Source organism: Octopus bimaculoides, chromosome 9 (assembly GCF_046866305.1).
Source record: "Octopus bimaculoides isolate indiv1 chromosome 9, ASM4686630v1, whole genome shotgun sequence".
In the NCBI taxonomy this organism is placed as follows: Eukaryota; Metazoa; Mollusca; class Cephalopoda; order Octopoda; family Octopodidae; genus Octopus; species Octopus bimaculoides.
Window position 1 is genome coordinate 21,046,096 of NC_142936.1, and position 22,500 is coordinate 21,068,595.

General features: G+C 35.7%; 2 protein-coding genes across 2 annotated transcripts in view; one reads left to right on the plus strand and one right to left on the minus strand.

The window, feature by feature from the left end:
- LOC106882574 (acetylcholinesterase) overlaps positions 1-22,500 on the plus strand; it is a 135,732-nt gene that overhangs the window by 41,339 nt on the left and 71,893 nt on the right. The gene's annotated exons all lie outside the window — the stretch shown is intronic.
- The window catches only part of LOC106878556 (acetylcholinesterase), an 18,419-nt gene continuing 12,104 nt past the window's right edge, over positions 16,186-22,500 (minus strand). Inside the window, exons 2-4 of the mRNA XM_014927800.3 lie at positions 21,479-22,500; positions 19,960-20,144; positions 16,186-16,370 (exon numbers count right to left, since the gene is read on the minus strand). The exon at positions 21,479-22,500 is cut by the window's right edge and continues 498 nt beyond it. Coding sequence (XP_014783286.1) covers positions 16,264-16,370; positions 19,960-20,144; positions 21,479-22,500 — 1,314 coding nt within the window. The 3' untranslated portion in view covers positions 16,186-16,263. The remainder of the gene's footprint in view (positions 16,371-19,959; positions 20,145-21,478) is intronic.

Genomic DNA, 22,500 nt, shown 5'->3' on the forward strand with positions numbered 1-22,500 from the left:
GTTAGTTTCAGAATTCATCGAAAGCTAGGACCACGGGCCATACGTCTCCTGCCAAATTGAAGAACACATAAATACACTGCAACACAATATCTTTTCCTCAATACGCCCCGTCCTATTTAACGTTGTCCAAAACAGATCAAAGAGGAAAAGGATCCCATCACTTTTGAACGGAATCTGAGCAAATTTTTTCAAGGAATACAAGATAAGCCACCTATACCTGGAACTCCCAACTCCAATGGGCCACGATACTACAAAACTTGACTTAAATGATTTCACAAATTCTATCAGGTAGTGCTATTAAGTTAGACATGGCCTGGCCCAATCTTTGGTCTAAATATATCTAAGTTTTATATATATATATATATATATATATATATATATATATATATATATATAGGTAAGTGGTAGGTTTGCCTCGATCCTTCAGGGGTAGTCTGAAGCATTCAAGCAACCAGTGGATGTTTAAATCCGGAGGCACTCCTGGGGATCACCTGTATGGGTACCGTCTTGGGAAGAAGGCGTCCAGAGGCAGGTAATATGTTGCTTAAACCGTAGTTTATGTATTTACTTGGAGAATGGAGCAACAAATACAAGAAAAAGCATTTTCATTGGACTAGATAGCCGTTGTTTTATTATGTGGAGCTAGTGAAATGAGTCAGTGTGGAGGTTTAGGTTATGTAATGAGTCATTTTGTATATTATGTCTTAGTCACTTACGTAATAAAACAACGGCTATCTAGTCCAACGAAAATGCTTTTTCTTGTATTTGTTGCTCCATTCTCCAAGTAAATATATATATATATATATATATATATATATATACATGCATACACACACACACACGCATATACATGTATATATATACATATATATATATATATATATATATATATATATATATATATATATATATATATATATATATATATATATATATATATATATATATATATATATATATATATATATATATATATATATATATATATATATATATATATATATATATATATATATATATATATATTAATTCTTTTAAGTGACTTCAAATATCAGAACAGGCATTGCTGACTATCGTTGTCTTGCTGACGTACAAATCGAGTTAGTTAGTTAAACAAGGGAGATAATTCAATGGTTAGGGGTTATTTCCCTTGAAACATATCACCCTTGAAAATTTCTTCGCATATGTTTCGGGAAGAATTTATATTTCAAATAATGTGTCAAAGAAGAGGGGTGTGCATCGTAGGTATTTTCTCATGTTTTAGTAAATACCCTTGGGTTGTGTGTGAGTGTGTGTGTGTGTGTGTGTGTGTGTGTGTGTGTGTGTGTGTGTGTGTGTGTGTGTGCGTGCGTGCATGCGCAGGCATGTGTGCGTATCCACTACTGCTTAAATCTCTCTGAGAGATTTAGAAATATTATATTTCTAATTTTGCTGATCAGTGAATAAACTTCACTATGATTCACATAAGTTTGTGAAGGAGAAACACGCCTCTCTATCCAGCTGGCAAGCTACTTCAGGCTGATGACGAGCAAAGACTCAGAAACATGTCCCTGAATGCTGGCTAGGCTGGGTGGAGGAGCTTGTCTCCCCTTCACGAACTTAAGGACACAGTAATTGTGTCAAGGCCGACAGGAAGCGGTCCAGCTTCCTAGGGCTAAACGGCAGTAGTGTATTCCATTATTGGGATTGTCACATTAAGTTGACAATATACTACAACTTTGTCGCTCCACTACTGCTTAAATCTCTCTGAGAGATTTAGAAATATTATATTTCTAATATATATATATATATATACTTGGAAAGTGTTATAAAACTATGGAAAGACAGCTGTGAGTCGGAAGAAATAAATTCCCTGCGATGATGGGAAGACAGTGTTAACTTCTTCCTTAGTTATGAAGCTCAGTTTAAAAGAGACTACACTTCAGATAACCCCTTCCCCAAAATATCCAGAACAAATACATCTACAGAAATAAATAAACGTCCACCTAGATAAAACAATCAACATCCAAACGAAGACAAACACAGAAAACTGACCCATCGCCTAGAAGCAAACCATTGTCTTCCTAATAACAGGGACTACTCATCAATTAGAAACACTAGAAGAAACCAACCTAGAGTTAGGAGTAATTTTTTCTCCCCAGGAATTAGAAACACCCAAGAGACCCCCTTCACCTCTCAATGAAGAAACTCAACCTACTGATCCTCATCCTGTTTACCCAGACAGCACAACTAGCTCCCCAGCATTCCAAACATAATTAAGCACCCCAACAATTCATTCCAACTAAGAAACCCTAACCACGTGCTCCCAACCCATGCAGCAACACCAACCTCCCAGCAATCCCAACATAATAAGTAATAATAATACTGACTTAGTTAATAACAATAATAACACCAATAATAACTTTTACCTGTTGTTGTTGGCACTCCGTCGCTTACGACGTCGTGGGTTCCAGTTGATCTAATCAACGGAACAGCCTGCTCGTGAAATTAACGTGGAGGTGGCTGAACACTCCACAGACACGTGAACCCTTAACGTAGTTCTCGGGGATATTCAGTGTGACACAGTGTGAGAAGGCTGGCCCTTTGAATTACAGGCACAACAGAAACAGGAAGTAAGAGCGAGAGAAAGTTGTGGTGAAAGAGTACAGCAGGGTTCGCCACCATCCCCTTCAGGATCCTCGTGAAGCTTTAGGTGTTTTCGCTCAATAAACACTCACAACGCCCGGTCTGGGAATCGAAACCGCCATCCTATGACCGCGAGTCCGCTGCCCTAACCACTGGACCATTGCGCCTCCACGATAACTTTTACCAACCAAATTACAATAAACATTTTTTAGACCGAGTGGAGAGAAACAGGGACACACGTTGGAACAAAACTTACAGGAGAAACCCATAGTAATTAACTTATCAAAGAAAACTCTCTCTATAACAAAAATCAATATACTAGCCAAAGGTTTAAAGTTTACTCCAACCCCACGAAAATCTAACCATAATGAAATTAAAGACAATATTTCGGAATTCTGCAGAAAATTGCGACTCGCAAAAGCACTAACTGACTACAACAACGAAAATGAATCACTGGTCAAAAACAGAAGTAATTACCTTCCACATAAGAGTAGGAATAAAACACTGGATGACTTCTGCGACCATATCCAAAATTTCCCTTATACATCCAATAAACAAAAAATTAATTCCACCCTCAACAATCTAGAATGGAAAAATCTAATTGAACTACAAAACGACAAAGACCTGACAATTAAAGAAGCAGACAAAGGAAGTGCTGTAGTTCTGATGGACACAGAACACTATAAAAACCTAGTATTATCCATACTAGAAAACGAGGCCTTCTACGAAAAAGTTATAAACTATAAACAACAAAAGACAATGAAAAATCTTGCATCCTTAATTCTTCTACATGGAAAAGGCCTGACAGAAACAGAAACAGACTACATCACGAACTTCAAATGTAAACAGTCTTTTTTACGGCCTTCCTAAAATACACAAGAGAAAACACCAGAAGAATGTAAAACCCACGGCTTAAGCAATTTTCTCGACATCCAACTGAAACCCTTGCTGAAATACATCAAAAGTTTCATTAGAGACGATTTAGACATGCTAGAACACCTACCAAAAACAATTAATTAAGAGGCAATATTAGTTACCCTCGATGTTATCAATCTTTACACCAGCATCCCACATGACTATGGAATAAAAGCAATTAAATTCAGGTTGGAAAAGTACTCCGAAGTACTCCTGGAACGTATAAATCAGATCTTTATAACTGAATCTTTAAAATTTATACTTCAGAACAATTATTTCCTATTTGATGACAATTACTATCGTCATAAATGCGGAATTGCGATGGGAACGAAAGCAGACCCGGTTTTTGCGAACCTAATAATAGTTTATTTTGAATTCACCTTATATGAAGTATCACTTCAGAAATATGGTTACCTATTTTACCTTTACATAAGAGAAAATTGGAAAAGATACCTGGATGACTGTTTTATCATTTGGAAGAAAATCGACAAAATTTTGGATTTCAAATCAACACTAAATGATATAAATAGTAACATTCAATTCACAATGGAATATGACAAAGAACAGCTTCCATTTTTAGACGTCACGATAAAAAAAAAGTCAACAATCAAATTATAACTGACATCTATTATAAACCAACTGACTCAAAACAATATCTCCTCTTTGGCTCATGCCACCCGAAACACATCAAAATAGATATCCCTTTCAATTTGGCAAAAAGGATTTGCACAATAGTGTCTGATAGAACAACTCGGTAGCTTCGTCTTCAAGTCCTTAAAACAACGATTACTGAAAGAGAATATCCGCCCCACAGACGAGGGAATTAAACGTGCCAAGGAATTAGACATAAAAACACTAAGAACAACAAAACATAACACCACACCTCATCTCAAAACACTACTATTTATATCAACACACAACCCCAGAAATAGTGAGGCATTCAACACTATTGTGCAAAATCTTCCTTTACTAACTAGAGATCAAAAAAGGAACGACATCCTGAAAACGCACAAACTCATCAAATGCAAAAAGCAACACAAATCACTAAAGAGACTGCTAGCAAATGCAAAGCTTTACAAAACAACTACGAAACCAACAGTTAAAAGATGTGGACCCCCAAACTGTGAAACCTGCCCCAACTTACTTGAAGGCTCGGATTTCCTTTTCAAACAAGGACAGAGGTTCACAATTAAAACTAGCTATATAAATTATTTAATTTTTCTTCTTCTCCTACATTTTGTTGATGTGATTCATGTTGCCTTTCATGAAAATTAACATACTAAAATTTTCACCAGACAAGGATCTCTTGGCACTCGAGATGTCCTTGCCCATGGAAAATAAGCGTACACTTTCAGCACTGGAAGGGATGGCGGTGTTGAACTTGATGAACAAGTCTACCAACACTTGCTCACTCAAGAAGGCAGATCTTTGGTGTTGATCTCCAACCAGGTCTTTACTAAATTCAGGGCCTTGTCCTTCAGTGACCTGTAGTTTCCGCTCTCTGCCTTTTTGGGTGACATCACTGAAGAAGTCACCCTCCACCTCTTCGTTGTTGCTGCTTCCACTGTTGCTGCTCACTTCCTCAGACTGCTACTTCATGGCCTCCTTGACCTTATCCTCCATGCTTCTCCTCACCTTGGCGAACTTGGTGCTATCATACCTATACAACCAGATAAGGCGAAACCTGGGGTGGAAGGTACCAGCCAGTTGGCATTCCTCATCGTCCAGGAGGGTCGCAAACTTTTTGTCAATGCCTGCCAAAACTGTGTCGACGAGTTTTGGGTTAGCGGACTAACTGCGGTTAACGGATTTGAGTCAACGGAAGCTAAATGTAACGGAAGTTGATTAGTCCGATAATGATTTTGAAAGTTAACTTAAAAGTTAAATCGTTAACGAAGATGTTAACTTCGTTAATTAACGATTAACGGATTAATGGACTTACGCCCATTATTCCCAGTTCAGTCTCATTGCGTGGAACCTTGGTCAAGTGTCTTCTACTATATCATGAGGCTAACTAAAACCCTCTGAGTAGATTTGGCAGGTGGAAACTGAAAGAAGCCCACCATATATATATGTGTGTGTGAGTGTTTGTCTCTGCCACTATCGCTTGACAACCGATGCTGGTGTGCTTACGTTCCCGTACGTTAGCGGTTCGGCAAAACCGATTGATAGAATAAGTACTAGTCTCACAAACAATAAGTCCTGAGGTCGACTTGTTCGACTAAAACACCTTAAGGTGGTGCTCCAGCATGGCCATAATCAAATAATAGACACAAATAAAAGGATAAAAGAATGTGTGTGTATATATATATATAAGTTCAACATAAGTTTAGTTATATATTCTTTTAGAATATTACTTATAAAAGTTATATATATATATATATATATATATATATATATATATATATATATATATATATGTATATTATATACACACACGCGGCCGACAAATGATGAAGGCCCCTTACTCTGTGTTTACTTGTACTTTCTCGTTGTTTATATATATATATATATATATATATATATATATATATATATATATTATTTACTATTTATTATTTAGTTGAACGCCACGCATCCATTTCCAAGTAGGTTTATCTTCACCTTTTTGGTGCGACTCTCCTTTCTATACTGTTATCTTCTTCCATTCTTCTCTAATTCCCTTTTCTCGCCCTCCCTCCTTCACTGTTGTCTTCTATCTGTCTCTCTTTCCCCCTCTTCCTCTTTCTCTCTCTTTCTCTCTCTCTCTCTCTCTCTCTCTCTCTCTCTCTCTCTCGCTGCTCACACGTGACAATCGTCCATCTTTCTTTTCCTCACGTGTCCATCTTTCTTTTCTTGCACGAACGTTCAAAAAAGCAGACGTTTTTTTTCTCCGTCTTCTATCTTTTCTCTTTTCAAAAAAATATTTCTAACAGCGTTCACTATTTTCCTCTCGTTGTGGTCTAACGATGTTCCATGTTTGTTTTCGTTCGGTTTCCTTGTATGTCTCCATTGTCATGTTTTTGTTCCCAATTTTATTTTATAATTCATGGGAACAACTGTCTTTGAAGACTCATATTGTCGTTGAATGCTCGAAATGAGGAGTACATAGACAGTCGACAACTGATGAAGGGTCCTTTCTGTGTTTATTTGTCCTGTTCTCCATTTTCTCGTTGTTTATGAATTTAACCCGTTTGTTCACGTATTTGGTGTTGTTTGAACCATTGGTGATGTCCTGTACCCATATATGTGTTTAGAGTGTCGGGCTCACAACCATGCGGTAGTGAGTTCGATTTCCGCACCGGGCTGTATGATATTGTTACGATCAGGCAAATTCTTATATATAAAAGGGGTGAACTTCTGAACGCAACAACAGAAATTGTACAATCAGTGAAATAATATTCAAAGATGAAATTATGTAACAAAGAATTTCATATCCAGTCCTCGATTGTTCAAAGGTAGGTGGTAAACCGTCCGATCCGTATGCGGCTCTCGTATTTTGTACTATCCACGCATTGCCATTTCTGTATTCTTAACTCTCCCCCGTTCGATTTTCCTTTTCTCCTTTTTCACAGGAAGTAAACGAGATTACCTGTCTCATTCGATAACATGAAGTAAACGAGATTACCTGTCTCGTTCCTTGCTCACTTCCTGTATATATATATATATATATATATATATATATACATATACAAATCTACGTCATTTCAACTCTGCCCAAAATGTCGTTATATATCTCTCATCACAAACGCTTATCTCTCCTCATTCAGAAAACATTGGAAGTTCTCTTCCTTCATTATATTTTCTCGTTATTTGCACTGATTATAAATATACATAACAATATCTTTTAGAGCAAGGCACAATACTTCACGTTGCTCCAGTTCAATCAGCTGTAGAAATGAGTTGCGACGACACTAGTGCCAGGTTGTATCGGCCTTTGCCTTTCCCTTGGATAACAACGGTGGTGTGCGGAGTGAAGGCTAGTATGAATGGGAGACTGCTAGTCTTCTGTAAACAGCCTTGCTTGGACTTGTGCCGCGGAGAGGAAGTTTCTAGGTGCAATCCCACGGTAATTCATGACCGAAGGGGATCGTTACCGTTATGTATGTATGTATGTATGTATGTATGTATGTATGTATGTATGTATGTATGTATGTATGTAGGAGAATGTACGAAAAAAACAGCAACAGACGAGGACAGGTGGTGTAAACAACAAAAGGATGTATTAGTATGACGCTCGGGAATACGGAAAGTCTTTAACGTTTCGAGCTACGCTCTTCAACAGAAAGAATACGGAGAAAACAAGGAGAAAAACACGGAGAAAAAAAATTGAATGGTGTTTGGTCAACGGTCTATCATAGCTTCTGCTGACCGGAAGTTAGAAAGTTTATCCAGAGTACGAAGAGACGGTAGGTGAAGGAAAGTAAAGGAAAAAATAAAGATGATAAAGGAGGTTTACATAAGTGGAAAAGTTCAAAAGTTCAAAAGTTTTTTAGACGTCGTGGCATATTGAGGCGATGTATGTATGTATGTACGTATGTATGTATGCATGTATGTATGTATGTATGTATGTATGTGTGAGCACATAAATGCAAAGCAAGGTGGAAAAAACAGTAGTCGAACACTGTAAAATGTTTTTATTAAAATATTCCCAGAGATTCACGTTTTCGATTGACAGATAGTTGTGAAGCGTATTCATCACCGGATGATTACCATAACAGAAATGGTAATAAGAATCTTCGTTGGGGAAGTGGGTTTTTTTCATTAAAGACTTTTCGGGTCCGTTCATACAGCATATTATTCAACATAATCCTGAATCCTATTACAAGAGAGAGAGAGAGAGAGAGAGAGAGAGAGAGAGGGAGAGAGAGAGAGAGGGAGAGAGAGGGAGAGAGAGGGAGAGAGAGAGGGAGAGAGAGAGAGAGAGAGAGAGAGAGGAAAGGAATCAGAGAGAGACAGACAGACAGGCAGACAGGACAAATAATGCAATATGTAGAAAAGGTTAATACATAGGGCGTCAACTTCTTTATATAAGAAATGTTATCATAAAATCTTCCATTTATCCTGAGGTGAACAAGCATGTGTATGTGTGTGTGTGTGTGTGTGTGTGTGTGTGTGTGTGTGTATGTGTTTGTGTTTGTGTGTGTGTGCGTATACATATAAGCATATATAAACATGAATGTGAGTACACATACATGCGCTTATCTATCTATCTATCTATCTATCTATCTATCTATCTATCTATCTATCTATCTATCTATCTAATTTCGTTTCCGTGTTTGTTTTGTAAGATCCTTAATGTGAAATCAAATGTTGATGTAGATATACCTCAAAAGAATCATGTTACCAATAGCATCATTTAAATGTACGCAATATAAAGTTGAGAGCTATTAACAGTTTCTTCCTGTGAAGACACACGACTGGGCACATTTTTTGAACACGCTTTGTGTTTCCACATGTGTCTGAGCACATGGTTTGTTCTATTTAAAAATCAGAACGTTGTTATATAAATATAACGGGGAAAAAAAGCGAGAAGAAGGCTGATGCAAAAAGTGGAACAGTGAATATAAACGGTAAAAGAAAAGCAAAAATGAGATAGCTGCTCAATACGAAGACGATGGTGTTCTCCGAGACAGCTGCTCAATACGGAGAGGGTGGTGTGCTTCGGTTCGCTAAAAGACATTTCGGATCTGGAATTAAGAAGCGCAATGAAGTTCTTAGATCCATTTATATACAGCATGGATTCCTCTACATTTCTCCACTGGATTGTGGTAATTTTGCATGTATGTATGTATGTATGTATGTATGTATGTATGTATGTATGTATGTATGTATGTGTGAGCATCTAGTGTCGTTGGAATGTTGATCTCACTTCTAACAATGTGAATAAGTGATAAATGCGGCTTTTGAATCGTTTTAACTCTTATTTCTAACAATACTGGCACTATCTTGTACTCTGATTGTCCATATATATATATATATATATATATATATATATATATATATATATATATATATATATATATATATATGTATGTATGTATGTATGTATATAAATTCTCACATTACCATTTTGCTGAATCAGTCATTGATCCATATGGTAGTATTATATACTGTCAAGTAGAATTTAGCTTAACCATCACTACAGACGAGCTTTAATTCCAAGCGAAACTAGCATATATATATATATATGCGAGTAAAAATAAATACACAAAAAGGGGGTTTGTATGATTGTGTATAGAGGAATATATTATTTTGTTTAAAAGAGTTCCAACACTGTCTGTTTTTTATGTTTTATTTATATTCCTGCAAAACCAATGTGGGATATAGAATATGGAATATACAATATATAATATAATATACAATATATAATATAAAATAAAAATGGATGGTACAATGAAATAAAGTATTGAATGTCTTATTGAATATATGGAATATGTTGAATAGATATATTGAATATATTGAATAGATGAAATATTGAGTTTTCAATATAAAGGATTAAATATATAAAGGCGAATACGTATTTTCTATACCGTGTGGTATTTCATCATGGCCGGTATGACAGAAACCTGGAACAGCCATTCGTTGTTCGCAGAAAAAGTTCATATTCCGGGTTTTCGTATTCCATGTTGTTTCGTATTCCATATTGTTTACGTTCTGTGGTATCCTGTGCCCATATATGCATGTTTATATACATATATGTACGTATGAATGCATATATTTCTATATATCATTTATATTATTATATGATTGAACACGCCACGCATCCATTTCCAAGTAAGTTTTCTCTCTCTCTCAACATATCTCTCTCTCTCTCTCTCTCTCTCTCTCTCTCTCTCTCTCTCTCTCTCAACATATATATATATATATATATATATATATATATTTATATATTACTGAAATTTATTAATCATTGACAAATTCGGCGTAACAACCAAGAGTTATTTGACGCAGTAAAATTAGAAAATTTATGCAATTGGAAATACTAATGCTATGAGTAAACCACTCAATGACCTACCTGGGTAGTCATTCCCGCGGTCTGTATATGTGTTGGTGTGTGTGTGCGTGGGTGCACGTCTGTGTATATGTGTGTGAGCGTTAGCGTTTCTGGGAGTATGTAATTATGTGTACCTCTAATTCGATGATTATTTCACTCCTGGAACATGTCAGAATGAACTTTGATGGTACATTCTGGGTCATCAAAACAACACATCCAAGTTTACTTGGACGTGCAGGCTTAATATACTTCTATATTCTGTGTGTGCGTGTCTGTGTGTGTGTTTATGTGTGTGAGTGTGTGTGCGTGCGCAAGTGTGCGTGTCTGCATGCGTGTGTGTACGGGACCTTGTATGTTATTTATTGTGAATAAATAACATAACTCAGGGCCAGCGTTTGGTGGGTTTTCAACTTACAGAAATCTTTATTTTAACTAAATATATCTTATCTATATTTATTCAAACGTTTATATGTATGAATATATATATATGTACGCATGTATGTATATTTATGTATGCATATATATGTATATGTGTATGTATCTTTATGTATATATATATATATATATATATATATATATATATATATATATATATATACGTATGTATGTATATATATGTATATGTATATATATGTGTATGTATTCATATATACATATATTTATCCATACATACATACACACACACACACATAGATATATATACATTACAAAATCTTCGGATTTTTTAAATATGCTAAGCCACTGGTTTTAATTGATGAATGCCAATGTCTACTCTCAGTAAAGTTATACACACACACAAAACACACACACACACACACACACATACACACACACACACACACACACACACACACACACACACATGCGCACACATTTAGTAAAGGGCAAAGAAACAAATAAAAACTGATAATGAAGTATTTGTGGAGTACAGATTGAAAGAACAGAATAAGTAGGTTATAGACAGAAAAATCATTGGAAGTAAATAATATTTAGCTGATATAAAGTAGATTCGGCGTGCTCGAAAGACAGAGAGAAAGAAAGAAGAAAATAGAGAGAATTTTAATTTTAATGAGATAAGGGAAATATAAAAAGAAAATAAATATAAATTTTATTTAGCAAATTTATTAATTTGTTCGATGTGAAATGAATAACTAATTTTATCTGTTTACTGGTAGAAATTTTATTTCTTTGCGGGTGTGTGAGAAAAAATTTCTGTTGTCACAAAACCTGAAATTTTGTGGGAAGAGAATTGTTGATTTGACCGGCTCCACTGTTAAACTTGTTCTACTTTTATTGGTTTCAAATTTTGGCACAAGGCCACCAATTTCGGGGTGGGGGTAAGTAGGTTACATCGACCCCTGTCATTAACTGGTACTTATTTTATCGACCCCGAAAGGGTGAAAGACAAAAACGACCTCGACGGAATTTGAACTCAGAATGTAAAGTCGGATGGAATGCTGCTAAGAATTTTACCTAGCGTGTTAACATTTCTGCCAGCTCATCACCTTTTCGGTTCTTATTTTATCGATCCCGAAAGGATGAAAGACAAAGTAAACCTCGGCGGAATTTGAACTCAGAGCATAAAGACAAACGAAATACCGCTATGCAATTTGTTCGGCGAGCCAACGATTCTACCTGTTTCCCACCTTTACGAGGAATATGAATATTTCAATGAACGACAATAAGAAATAACAGCTTCCTAATTAGTTATGTGACCATTAAAAGTGATACACTGAAATCTTTCCATAATGCTTAAATGAGAAGTTAGTGGATTCAATAGAGCTATTGACAAAATGGCTTTCAGCATTTAATTATGTCTATTCATGATCTGATTTCAAATCTTGCCAAAATTAATGTTATTATTCCTCCTGTAGTCGATAAGCATAAAGCACCCCTGAAATATAATGATCGCTCTAATTGGCTATACACATCTTCCAAATGTGAAGCTTAAGGCAGTGATAAAAATCAACACATAACGCTAGCGTGTGATGAATGGCAGAAACATAGAACTATAGATTATATGATGACTTGCAAATTTATTCTTAATACGTTCCGTCATATTCGAACAAGAATATTCTAATCGCTATTGTGTTTCGTCAAGAAGAACAGCTTTACCTTTACAACAAATATGTATTTATAAAACACTCGATTCATTAATATAAGGGATTCAGGGACATTCGTTGTTTCGATGTTGTTGTGCTTCCTCAGTCAAAAGTACCCCTGTAAGCCACGAACCTAACAAAAATCAACTGTTTTGCTTATAATACCGGCGTAGAAACCGTTCACTAATAACAGTCAACTGATAAAAAAAATAAAATGTCATATGCAGGGTGAACAGAAAGATTTAAAACGATGACGTGCATATTTATTCTTAATTTGTTCGGGCATATTTAAGGCACCAGCTAGAAATAAATTTCAATCAAATTTCAATCAAATCACACATATTACACTCATTAGATAATGTATTGGGTTGGTGCATAATTATTGTGGCTTTTTTCGACAAATTGTAATCAACAAAAACAATAACAATATGAAACAGAAACATCTTTAAATGATTACTCCGAAACATATTGACCATCTACTTCAATTGCTGCTTCCCATTTGCTTTGCAGACGGTCAGACCGTCATTTAAAGATGTGTTTGTTAAATACTGTTGCTTTTGTTGAATAAAATTTGTTGAAAAAAAAGCCGCAATAGTTCCATTCACTCCATGTATCTGGTCGACTTCTGCAGACAAAAAACAAAAAAATCGAATGATGTCTTTCCATATTTATTTTTGGAGTGTAGTTGATCGAATTCCCATAGTAATGTTATTGAGCCGGAAAGGATGAAATGTGAAACTGAGACTCGCTCATATTTGAATTAAGAACATAATATAGAGGAAGTAAATACATAATATAGAGTAAGTCAAACCGCGATTCGATTATTTCTGTCACACTTCACCCTCCGTCACTCAACTATTTTTATCACGCTTCTCCACTCCATCTTCTAAAGTTTTTGTCACTCCTACCTTTGGTCATTCTTCTGTTTTTTTTTGTTTTGTTTTTTTGTGATGGGGCGAGTAATGTAAAATTCATTCGAAACAAAAACGACGCAATACTGCACTACATATACATAATATTCTATAATGTTGTCAATCTCTTGAGGATGTTTAACATTCCTCACTGGCTATGTCTTCTTCCTATTTTGGTATTTTAAAAATAAAATACGGCTTTTATCCTGGTGCTTTTAACTGAAGTTAACGGGCGACAAAGAAAAACACATGCATTGTTTTGCAAGAATACGGTTCATGCGAATCCCCAAACCCTACTTTCAGTAACGTGACATGTTTAATAGATATATATTATCATACGCCACACAGAAATAAATAAATTTTAAAAACAACTTCCATGCGACACTCCCTTCTTTATAAAATATATTGAGGTCATTCCTGTACACTATCTCTCCATCATCTCTTTCCACCACCTCGTAATGTTATCTGAAAATAACATACGAACACACAATGGCACACCTTACAAGTAAATAAATCTTCTAAAGTAAATAATATAAAGAAAACTTATGTTAGAATACGATCATAGTGCAAGAGGTTTTGTTCAAACTTATCAAATTTTCTTTAAACGTTCTTAACTTGTATTCAAAAGTCACTTCAAACATTCATCTGAATACTTCAAAATCTGGGATACATTCCTTCTACACGGGAATAGTATAACGAAATGAAGGTTTGCTAACCTCTTTAACAACGGCACTTATAATCCAAAAGCTCTCTAGAGAAGAAAACAGTATACCCACACAAGTGACTATACCGATATATACTTTTAATTGCATTTTTTACGTTCATATTAACATTGTCTCAAGTCCTACATATTTTAGACATTTAGTATGTAATCATAAAGAATTACACATTTTACACACACAAAAAATCACGTCGATAGGCTTTGTATTATATACAGAGACAGTCCAACATAAAAGGATAAAGACCCCTTATGTCATGAATGACCATTGGATTGCACCTAGAAAGTTACTATCGGATATACAAGTCCGGGCAAGGGTTGTTTATAGAAGACCAGCTGTCGCCCACTGCTAGTTTAAAAGAAGAACAAAAATGCATAGCGATATTTATTCCGGCTCTTTACGTTCAGAGTTCAAATCCCACCATGGTTGACTTCGCCTTTCATCATTTTGGAGTCGATAAAATAATTACCAAATGAGCACTGGTATCAGTACAATCAAATAGCTCCCCCCTCCAAAATTTCAGGCCTTGCATCTATAGCAGAAAGGATTAGTAGTATTATTAGTATTATTATTGTTTTTGTTGTTGTTATTGTTGTTGTTGCTCAGCGGCATTTCTTCCGACATTACGTTCTGAATTCAAATGCCGCCGAAGTCGCCATTGCTTTTCATCCTTTCGTGGTCGATAAAATAAGTACTCTTTGAGCTGTGAAATCGGTGTAGTCGACTAGCCTAAGATTTTGTCTAAGATTTCAGTCCTTGTGCCTTTCGTAGAAAAGATCATCATCACCGTCTTCATTATGTTTATATATTTTTTAAAAGTTAATTACTATTCGATGACCTTATCATATATTTCCACCCTTTCCACTTCTTTCCTATTCGTCTCTCCTGATATGTAATATCTTAATGTGTATGCACTGTACACCCCACTTCTTTACTCTTTAATGTAAATTTCAAAATTTCAAACCCACCTCAACTTAAGTCAATCTAGAAGGGATTGTATCCCCTATAAGCGCTGACCACAGGGGTACACATGTTTAAATAACTTCTCTATTCTCTGTTCGTCCACCCTTTTTTACTGACGCTTCACCTACTTTTTCTATCTCTTTGACTTTCTGTCCCCTCTTCCACCTTCTAAATGATGTGCCGAAATTCTGCTACCTGAGAAGCATCCTATCAAACAATGCCCAACTGGACGAAGAGATTAGCCAACGATTGTCTAAGGCAAACTCAGCTTTCGGTAGATTCCAGCACAAACGGTAGAGAGACCATGACATCTGGCTGGTCACAAAGATCAACGTGTACCAGGCAGCAGTACCTCTTTCACATATGGTTGTAAAACATGGATACTCTACAGGCGCCATATCAGATGGCTAGACACCCCGCTGCTTTCGTTCAACTCGTAACATCAAATGATAGGACAAAGACCCCAACACAGGTCCTTAAAAGCTGTAACATTCTATAGGTAAAGAGAGTTTCCTTATCATGGAAGACACTCGCATATCTAAAGCGCTATATATGTTCCGCCATTGCTCCTTTATAATGACACTCTAAAGGCCTGTTTGAAATTCTGAAAGATAAACTTGGTCACAAGGATAGTACTCGGTGGAGATGCTGTTGCTGTCAACCTATCTCCGACTTTGAGGCAGCCAGGATCAACACTGTGAGGGAGAAAACAGTTCAGCAGAGAGCCGGGTCTAATTTTGCCCCCAGATGACAGACACCGCTATTGCAGCATCGGCAACCGTTTCTGAAAATCCCGAATATGTCTGAATAAAACAACATGGCAGAGCATCGAACTCAGAGCATTTAACAAATGTGCTTTACTGAACCATCATTCGCCGAAGAGAGAAGAGAGTGCAGTGTGTGTTTGTTTGTGTGTGTTTCTGTGTGTGTGTTTGTGTGTGTGTATAAAGAAATTGATTTGATATATACGAATGAACCAAACATAACAAAATCATTTATTTTATGAAATAAAACAGAGATGTCAATATAGAGTGATAAATATTAAATGAGCATTAAAACAAAAAATTGCCAAGCAATATCAAAGAGAAAGACAGGGATGTAAAAGAGGTGAGAATTCTTCTCTGGAAAGTCCAAATATTCTGTGATCCACTTGTTAGTACTGAAAAATAAAATGGAATAAAATAATCTTTTGTTAATGAGTTGTAGCTCATTGCCATAATACGAGATAATTGTATGTTATGTTGTAAGTATATTCTATAACACATACATTAATATATGTATGTGTGTGACAGAGATAGAGAGATAGATAGCTAGATAGATAGCTAGATAGCTAGCTAGCTAGCTAGCTAGATAGATAGATAGATAGATAGATAGATAGATAGACAGGTAGAAAGAGATATGTATATATATATATATATATATATATATATAGGGAGAGAGAGAGAGAGAGAGAGAGAGAGAGAGAGAGAGAGAGAGAGAAAGAGAGAGTGCACATTGTCAATATAAATATCAAGAAATAGCAACCAAATTCCTTTGCAACCAAACCACATCGTCGTAAAGCAGGCCGAATATATTAGATAACGTAGTCCTAGATAAAGTATATTTGAAGAGAAAAAGAGAGGAAACGGCCACGGCTGGAGTTTTTGTTCACCTTGAACTAAACAAAAACCATAACAGTGAGTTCGCAAAGGAACTTCTATCGTGCCTCTCGACCTGCCACAAATAGTAACCAAATCATCCTTAAATCATACCAAATTATCTTTAAAATGAAGACTATATAAGGTAATGCTAGTTAAGTGAAATACAAATTGGCGCAAGATGCGATAGCAGCGAATCAGTAGATTTTTAACTGCATACCAATGGAAGAGGAGCATATGAGAAGATGATGATGATAAGGAGTAAGAAGAATTACTTAAATAATTACACACGTTTAGGGAAAGAGGATAAAGATAAGTATAATTCCGGGTTCAGTGTCTTTTACTAGAACCTTTCAGGCCGGGAACTACTGTATATGTATATATATATATATATATATATATATATATATATATATATATATATATATATATATATACAGGGTGTCCTAGAAGTAACTGATGGGTTTCAATTTCTAATAACTTCCTTAATGTTACAAATAGATGCATAAAATTTTGATACAACATAAACGGCATAATGGACATTAATATGCAAAAGTCAAATTTTGCAACACCACTACGTCACATATGAAAAATTACATCGCTTAAATGGAAGTCATTTTCGGCTTCTCACGCCCGTGCTCTTTCCAAAACTTGCACAATAACACCCTCAAAAGTTTCAGAGCCCAGTGACTTTTGGGATACCCTGTATATATATATTTCTGTAGTTATTAGCGGTGTATTTTGGCGATTTAAATAAGAGCTTTGACTATTATTTCCAGCAGATAGACACACTTGTTATGTCCTTTGATTAATTTCAATCCTTCAGTTATTTAAATCTTTCATGCTTTCTTGGGACCTGCAATCGCCTATATTATTGATTCTGGTATTATCATTTTTAAATTGTTACACTAGATAATAATACAGTCAATGATATCTTCGCAAATATTTTCTCCTGAATTATTTTGCTCTGTATATATATATATATATATATATATATATATATATATATATATATATATATATATACATACATGCATATATTTATAGATGAAATTTACAGAAAACACACACACACACGCACACACACACATATATATATATATATATATATATATATATATATATACATGAGAGATTTTGGTATCCAAAGGACCCAAAAGGCAGGCAAAGCTATATATGTGTTACGGAAGGACCACTGTTAGACTCCCGGTTCGATGGTAATAGTATCCTGTGTGAGCGTGTATATGTTGAATAAAATGAGATAACAAAGCCAAGGCAAAGTGAAATTTCTACGACATTTGCAAAGAGAAAGTTAGTTTTTCAGCTGTTTCAGGGATATAAACGATATTCCATCATCAGAGAAGACATGAGAGGGTTAAATAGAAAGAAATAGTAGAATTCAATATAATAAGTTATTTTGGAAAGGGAGAAATATAGGAAGCGTAGATGGAAATATGAATATAAAGGAAGTATAAAGTGAAATATATGTTGGATATGTCACAGTTCCATTATCCAAGGAAAGTGCTGTGTAGAATGGTATAGAGGCTTCTTGTCCATGTGCTGTTCATTCAACGGGATCTTGTAGAGTAAAATTTTACATTGCAAATCTCTAGCCGCAGGCAAATGACTGAAACAACTAAAGGAATAAAGGAATACATACATACATGATGATGATGGCTGCCCCCTCGTTATCGAGTATGGCCATTGCACGAAGCTTAACTTAACGGTGCTGTGATCGAATGTGACTTTTTAGCCCAGCCAAAGATCTACAATGTCTTGCACAGAGTTGGCATCCAAAACCTTTACTGGCAATAACTAGCTGTTGTTGTAATTGGGCTCCATGTACCTTTGCGTGTCGTTTAAGTCCTCCTGCTGAATCACACTCCCTTCCACATGCCCGACAGACATGATTAGTATGGTGTGTAGCATCATCACCAGCGGCCTGGTAGTCAACCATCGGTCTTGCTTTATGACTACGAAGATGACTCATAAGCCCAGCTTTACTGAGGCACGGTCTTGCACAGACAGTGCATACACTCATACATACACACACACATATATTATGTACATACACACACACACACACACACACAGACACACACACACGCACTCACAGACACACACACACATGTATATATATATATATACTCTTTTACGCTTTTACTTGTTTCAGTCATTTGACTGCGGCCATGCTGGAGCACCGCCTTTAGTCGAGGAAATCAACCCCAGGACTTATTCTTTGTAAGCCTAGTACTTATTCTATCGGTCTCTTTTTGCCAAACCGCTAAGTTACGGGGACGTAAACACACCAGTATCGGTTGTCAAGCGATGGTGGGGGGACAAATACAGACACACAAACACACATACATATATATATATATACATATATACGACGGGCTTCTTTCAGTTTCCGTCTACCAAATCCACTCACAAGGCTTTGGTCGGCCCGAGGCTATAGTAGAAGACACTTGCCCAAAGTGCGACGCAGTAGGACTGAACCCGGAACCATGTGGTTGGTAAGCAACCTACTTACCATACAGCCACTCCTGCGCCTATGTATATATATATATATATATATATATATATATACATATATATATATATATATATATATACATATATATATATATATATATATATATATATATATATATATATATATATATATATATATATATATATATATATATATATATTATTCATTTAAAATGCATTTTAAATGAATAATACATAGTCTATTGACTGTTTTTACTCTCGCTAGACCACTGGTGGTAAATAAAATTTCTAAAAAAAAAAAAAAAATTTCTAAAATTTTCTTTGCTACCCTATAATTTATTAATATATATATATATATATATATATATATATATATATATATATATATATATATATATATATATATATATATACATATATATATATATATATATATATATATATATATATATATATATATATATATATATACATATATATATATATATATATATATAAGCATGCAAATGTATGAGTGTGTAAGTCTATGCAAATGTATGAGTGTGTAAGTCTATTAGTGAATATATGACAACGGTCAGTAGAGAAAATGAGAGAACGAAATATATATAAAGTTACCCGGACAAAAGGATGTGTTTAATTCTGGGAGAACGTCTCCCCAAAAACCGCATATGTTTTTCATGTAATTCTTCTTCGTCTCAGGCTTTGCTTTGCCGTCAATCACAATGTATTTTGGGGTTTTGGGTGTGAACTTTGGCCATGGATCACTGGAACAATCAGAACAATCTCCATTGCTAGGATTACTGGAAAATAATGAAGCAGAAACAAATTAAAATTTTAGGTAAGTGAGGCTTTGTGTCTATGGTAGGAAACATGATAGGAAATATTTTATGCAAGTGATTGGAGATGAATTGACAGATTCGTTAGAACGTCGGACAAGACGTCTTTACTGCTCCTTATATCTGTGTTCAAATTCTCACCGAAGTCAACTTTGACTTTCAGTCTTTTTGGATAAACAAAACATAGTAGTACTAATTACTGAAATCGATTTAGCCTACAATAACTTCCATTTACAATGAATGGATTGTGTCTGTGTCAGAATAAGACGATAAGTATGTGTTCATGTGTGTGTGTGCGGGCGCGTGTGTGCGTGCGCGTGTGTGCGTGCGCGTGTGTGCGTGTGTGAGTTTATGTGTGCATGTGTGTGTGTATGTGCGTGAGTGTAGACTTTGTAGTGATGTATAGATTTTATTTACTAATATATAAAGTAGTTGAAAAAATGTCAAGAGCTAACCAAAAAAGTCTGTCATCAAAGAAAATTCACTACACCTAAATGCATACACACACATATAGATTCTATATGACAAAGAACATCCTAAATAGCCACTCCTCATACATTCTTTTTGGTAAACCCAAGAAGAAAAATTGGACTTATTCAGTTTTATCTTTTTATTTATTTATTTATTTATTTATCTATTTATTTGTTTGTTTGCTTCAGTGATTAGATTGCAGTCGGGATGGAACAGCACCTTGAAGAATTTCAGTCGCACGGATCGACCCCCGTACTTATTATTTTTTCTTTAAACCTGGTGCTTATTCTGTCGGTCTCTTTTTGCCGAAACACTAAGTTACGCAGACATAGTAATAATTAAATTTCGAACAGAGTAGCAAGCCTCCGTTTGAAATGGACTGAGGGGGAGTTTTCTCTGAAAGGTCGAGCAGAATTGATGAATGTCTTTGTCACCTCCGTCATTGTTTACCGCCTGCCCATAGTTTTATCACAATCCTCGTCCGACCAAAGTGAAGCATCTACCTTTTTGCTGATCAATTCACCCATCTGCTGTCAACACCGTCTGCAAGGTGGGTTCAATATGCCGTTACCATTTGTGCACAGTTACGTGCTGATACTGTGTCACATATAGAAATTATTGGCAACTGAGTGGGTATGGTCTCCGTTTGTAAGACTCATCTTACTGCATTTCATCGTTTTGCCAAAGTCGATTTGCTCGAGTAAAGTTCTTCAAGGTGTTGGCCCAGCATGACCTCAGTCTAATGACAGAATCAAATAAAATAAGAAAGACACATCAACACACACAAGCAAATAACATAGAAAATAAATAGATAGATAAAAACTCACCCTGATTTAGAAAAGTTAGCAAAAAAACTTGTCAGTCTTTCTGCTACTAATTTATCTTCCTCTGTAAACTTATTTCCGAATAACGGGAGCCCAAACGCAAATATAACATCATACCCATGCATGACACCCAACCATTTTGGCCAGGGATTTAATCGCGATTGAAACTCGAAAGAATACATGTAGACATTTGAATGGGTGCTGAATTGCTCAGCCAATTTGATAGCAGGGCATTTAAATGATGTATCTCCACCTACTTGTTCTAATATGTATCTGTATTTTTCAGTCTCAGGAAAGGAGAAGACACGAGAACCATAAAGATATGTGATAACATCCATTTGCAGAGGATTTAGAGATATTGGCCGAGTAATCTTTTTTATTGATGCATGTGCAGTATCTGTTCCTATCGGCACAGTCCCATTAAAGGGGAATTCATTGGGGAATGCCATCAGAAGAAAGAGACTTCCTTCGTTTTCAACAAACCCTGTTAGCACATCTTTTTTCACAGTTTCATCGTTCAGTATTTCGCTTGGTTTTCCTGGTAAGAAATAATGGTCGACAACAGGGGTGAAAGTAATTTTCATGAAGTCATCTAAATAGGCAAATTGTGCTAGAGCTAGAGTGTTAGCATCAGCTTCTAAAAAGCAATCTATCATCGCTTTAGTGTTATTTATTGGACATTTAACAATAGAAGCCATTGCCTTTGCTCTATGAATGTTTCTCTCTATTGATTTAATTGCCCAGGGGGAGGAAGGTGACCCACTCATCATAATAGCATTCCTGAAAAGCTTCCGAGAAAGTGGGGAAACAACATGAAAACCAACAGATGCTGCACCAGCACTTTGTCCAAACAGTGTTAGTTTATCAGGGTCTCCTCCGAATGATGCAATATTATCGCGAATCCACTTTATAGCGAGGTTTTGATCAAGGAGTCCCATATTGCCTGGAGCACGCTCGTCATTTAAGGAAAGGAAACCAAAGGGCCCTACTCTGTAATTCATTGATGCAACGATAATATTTTGACT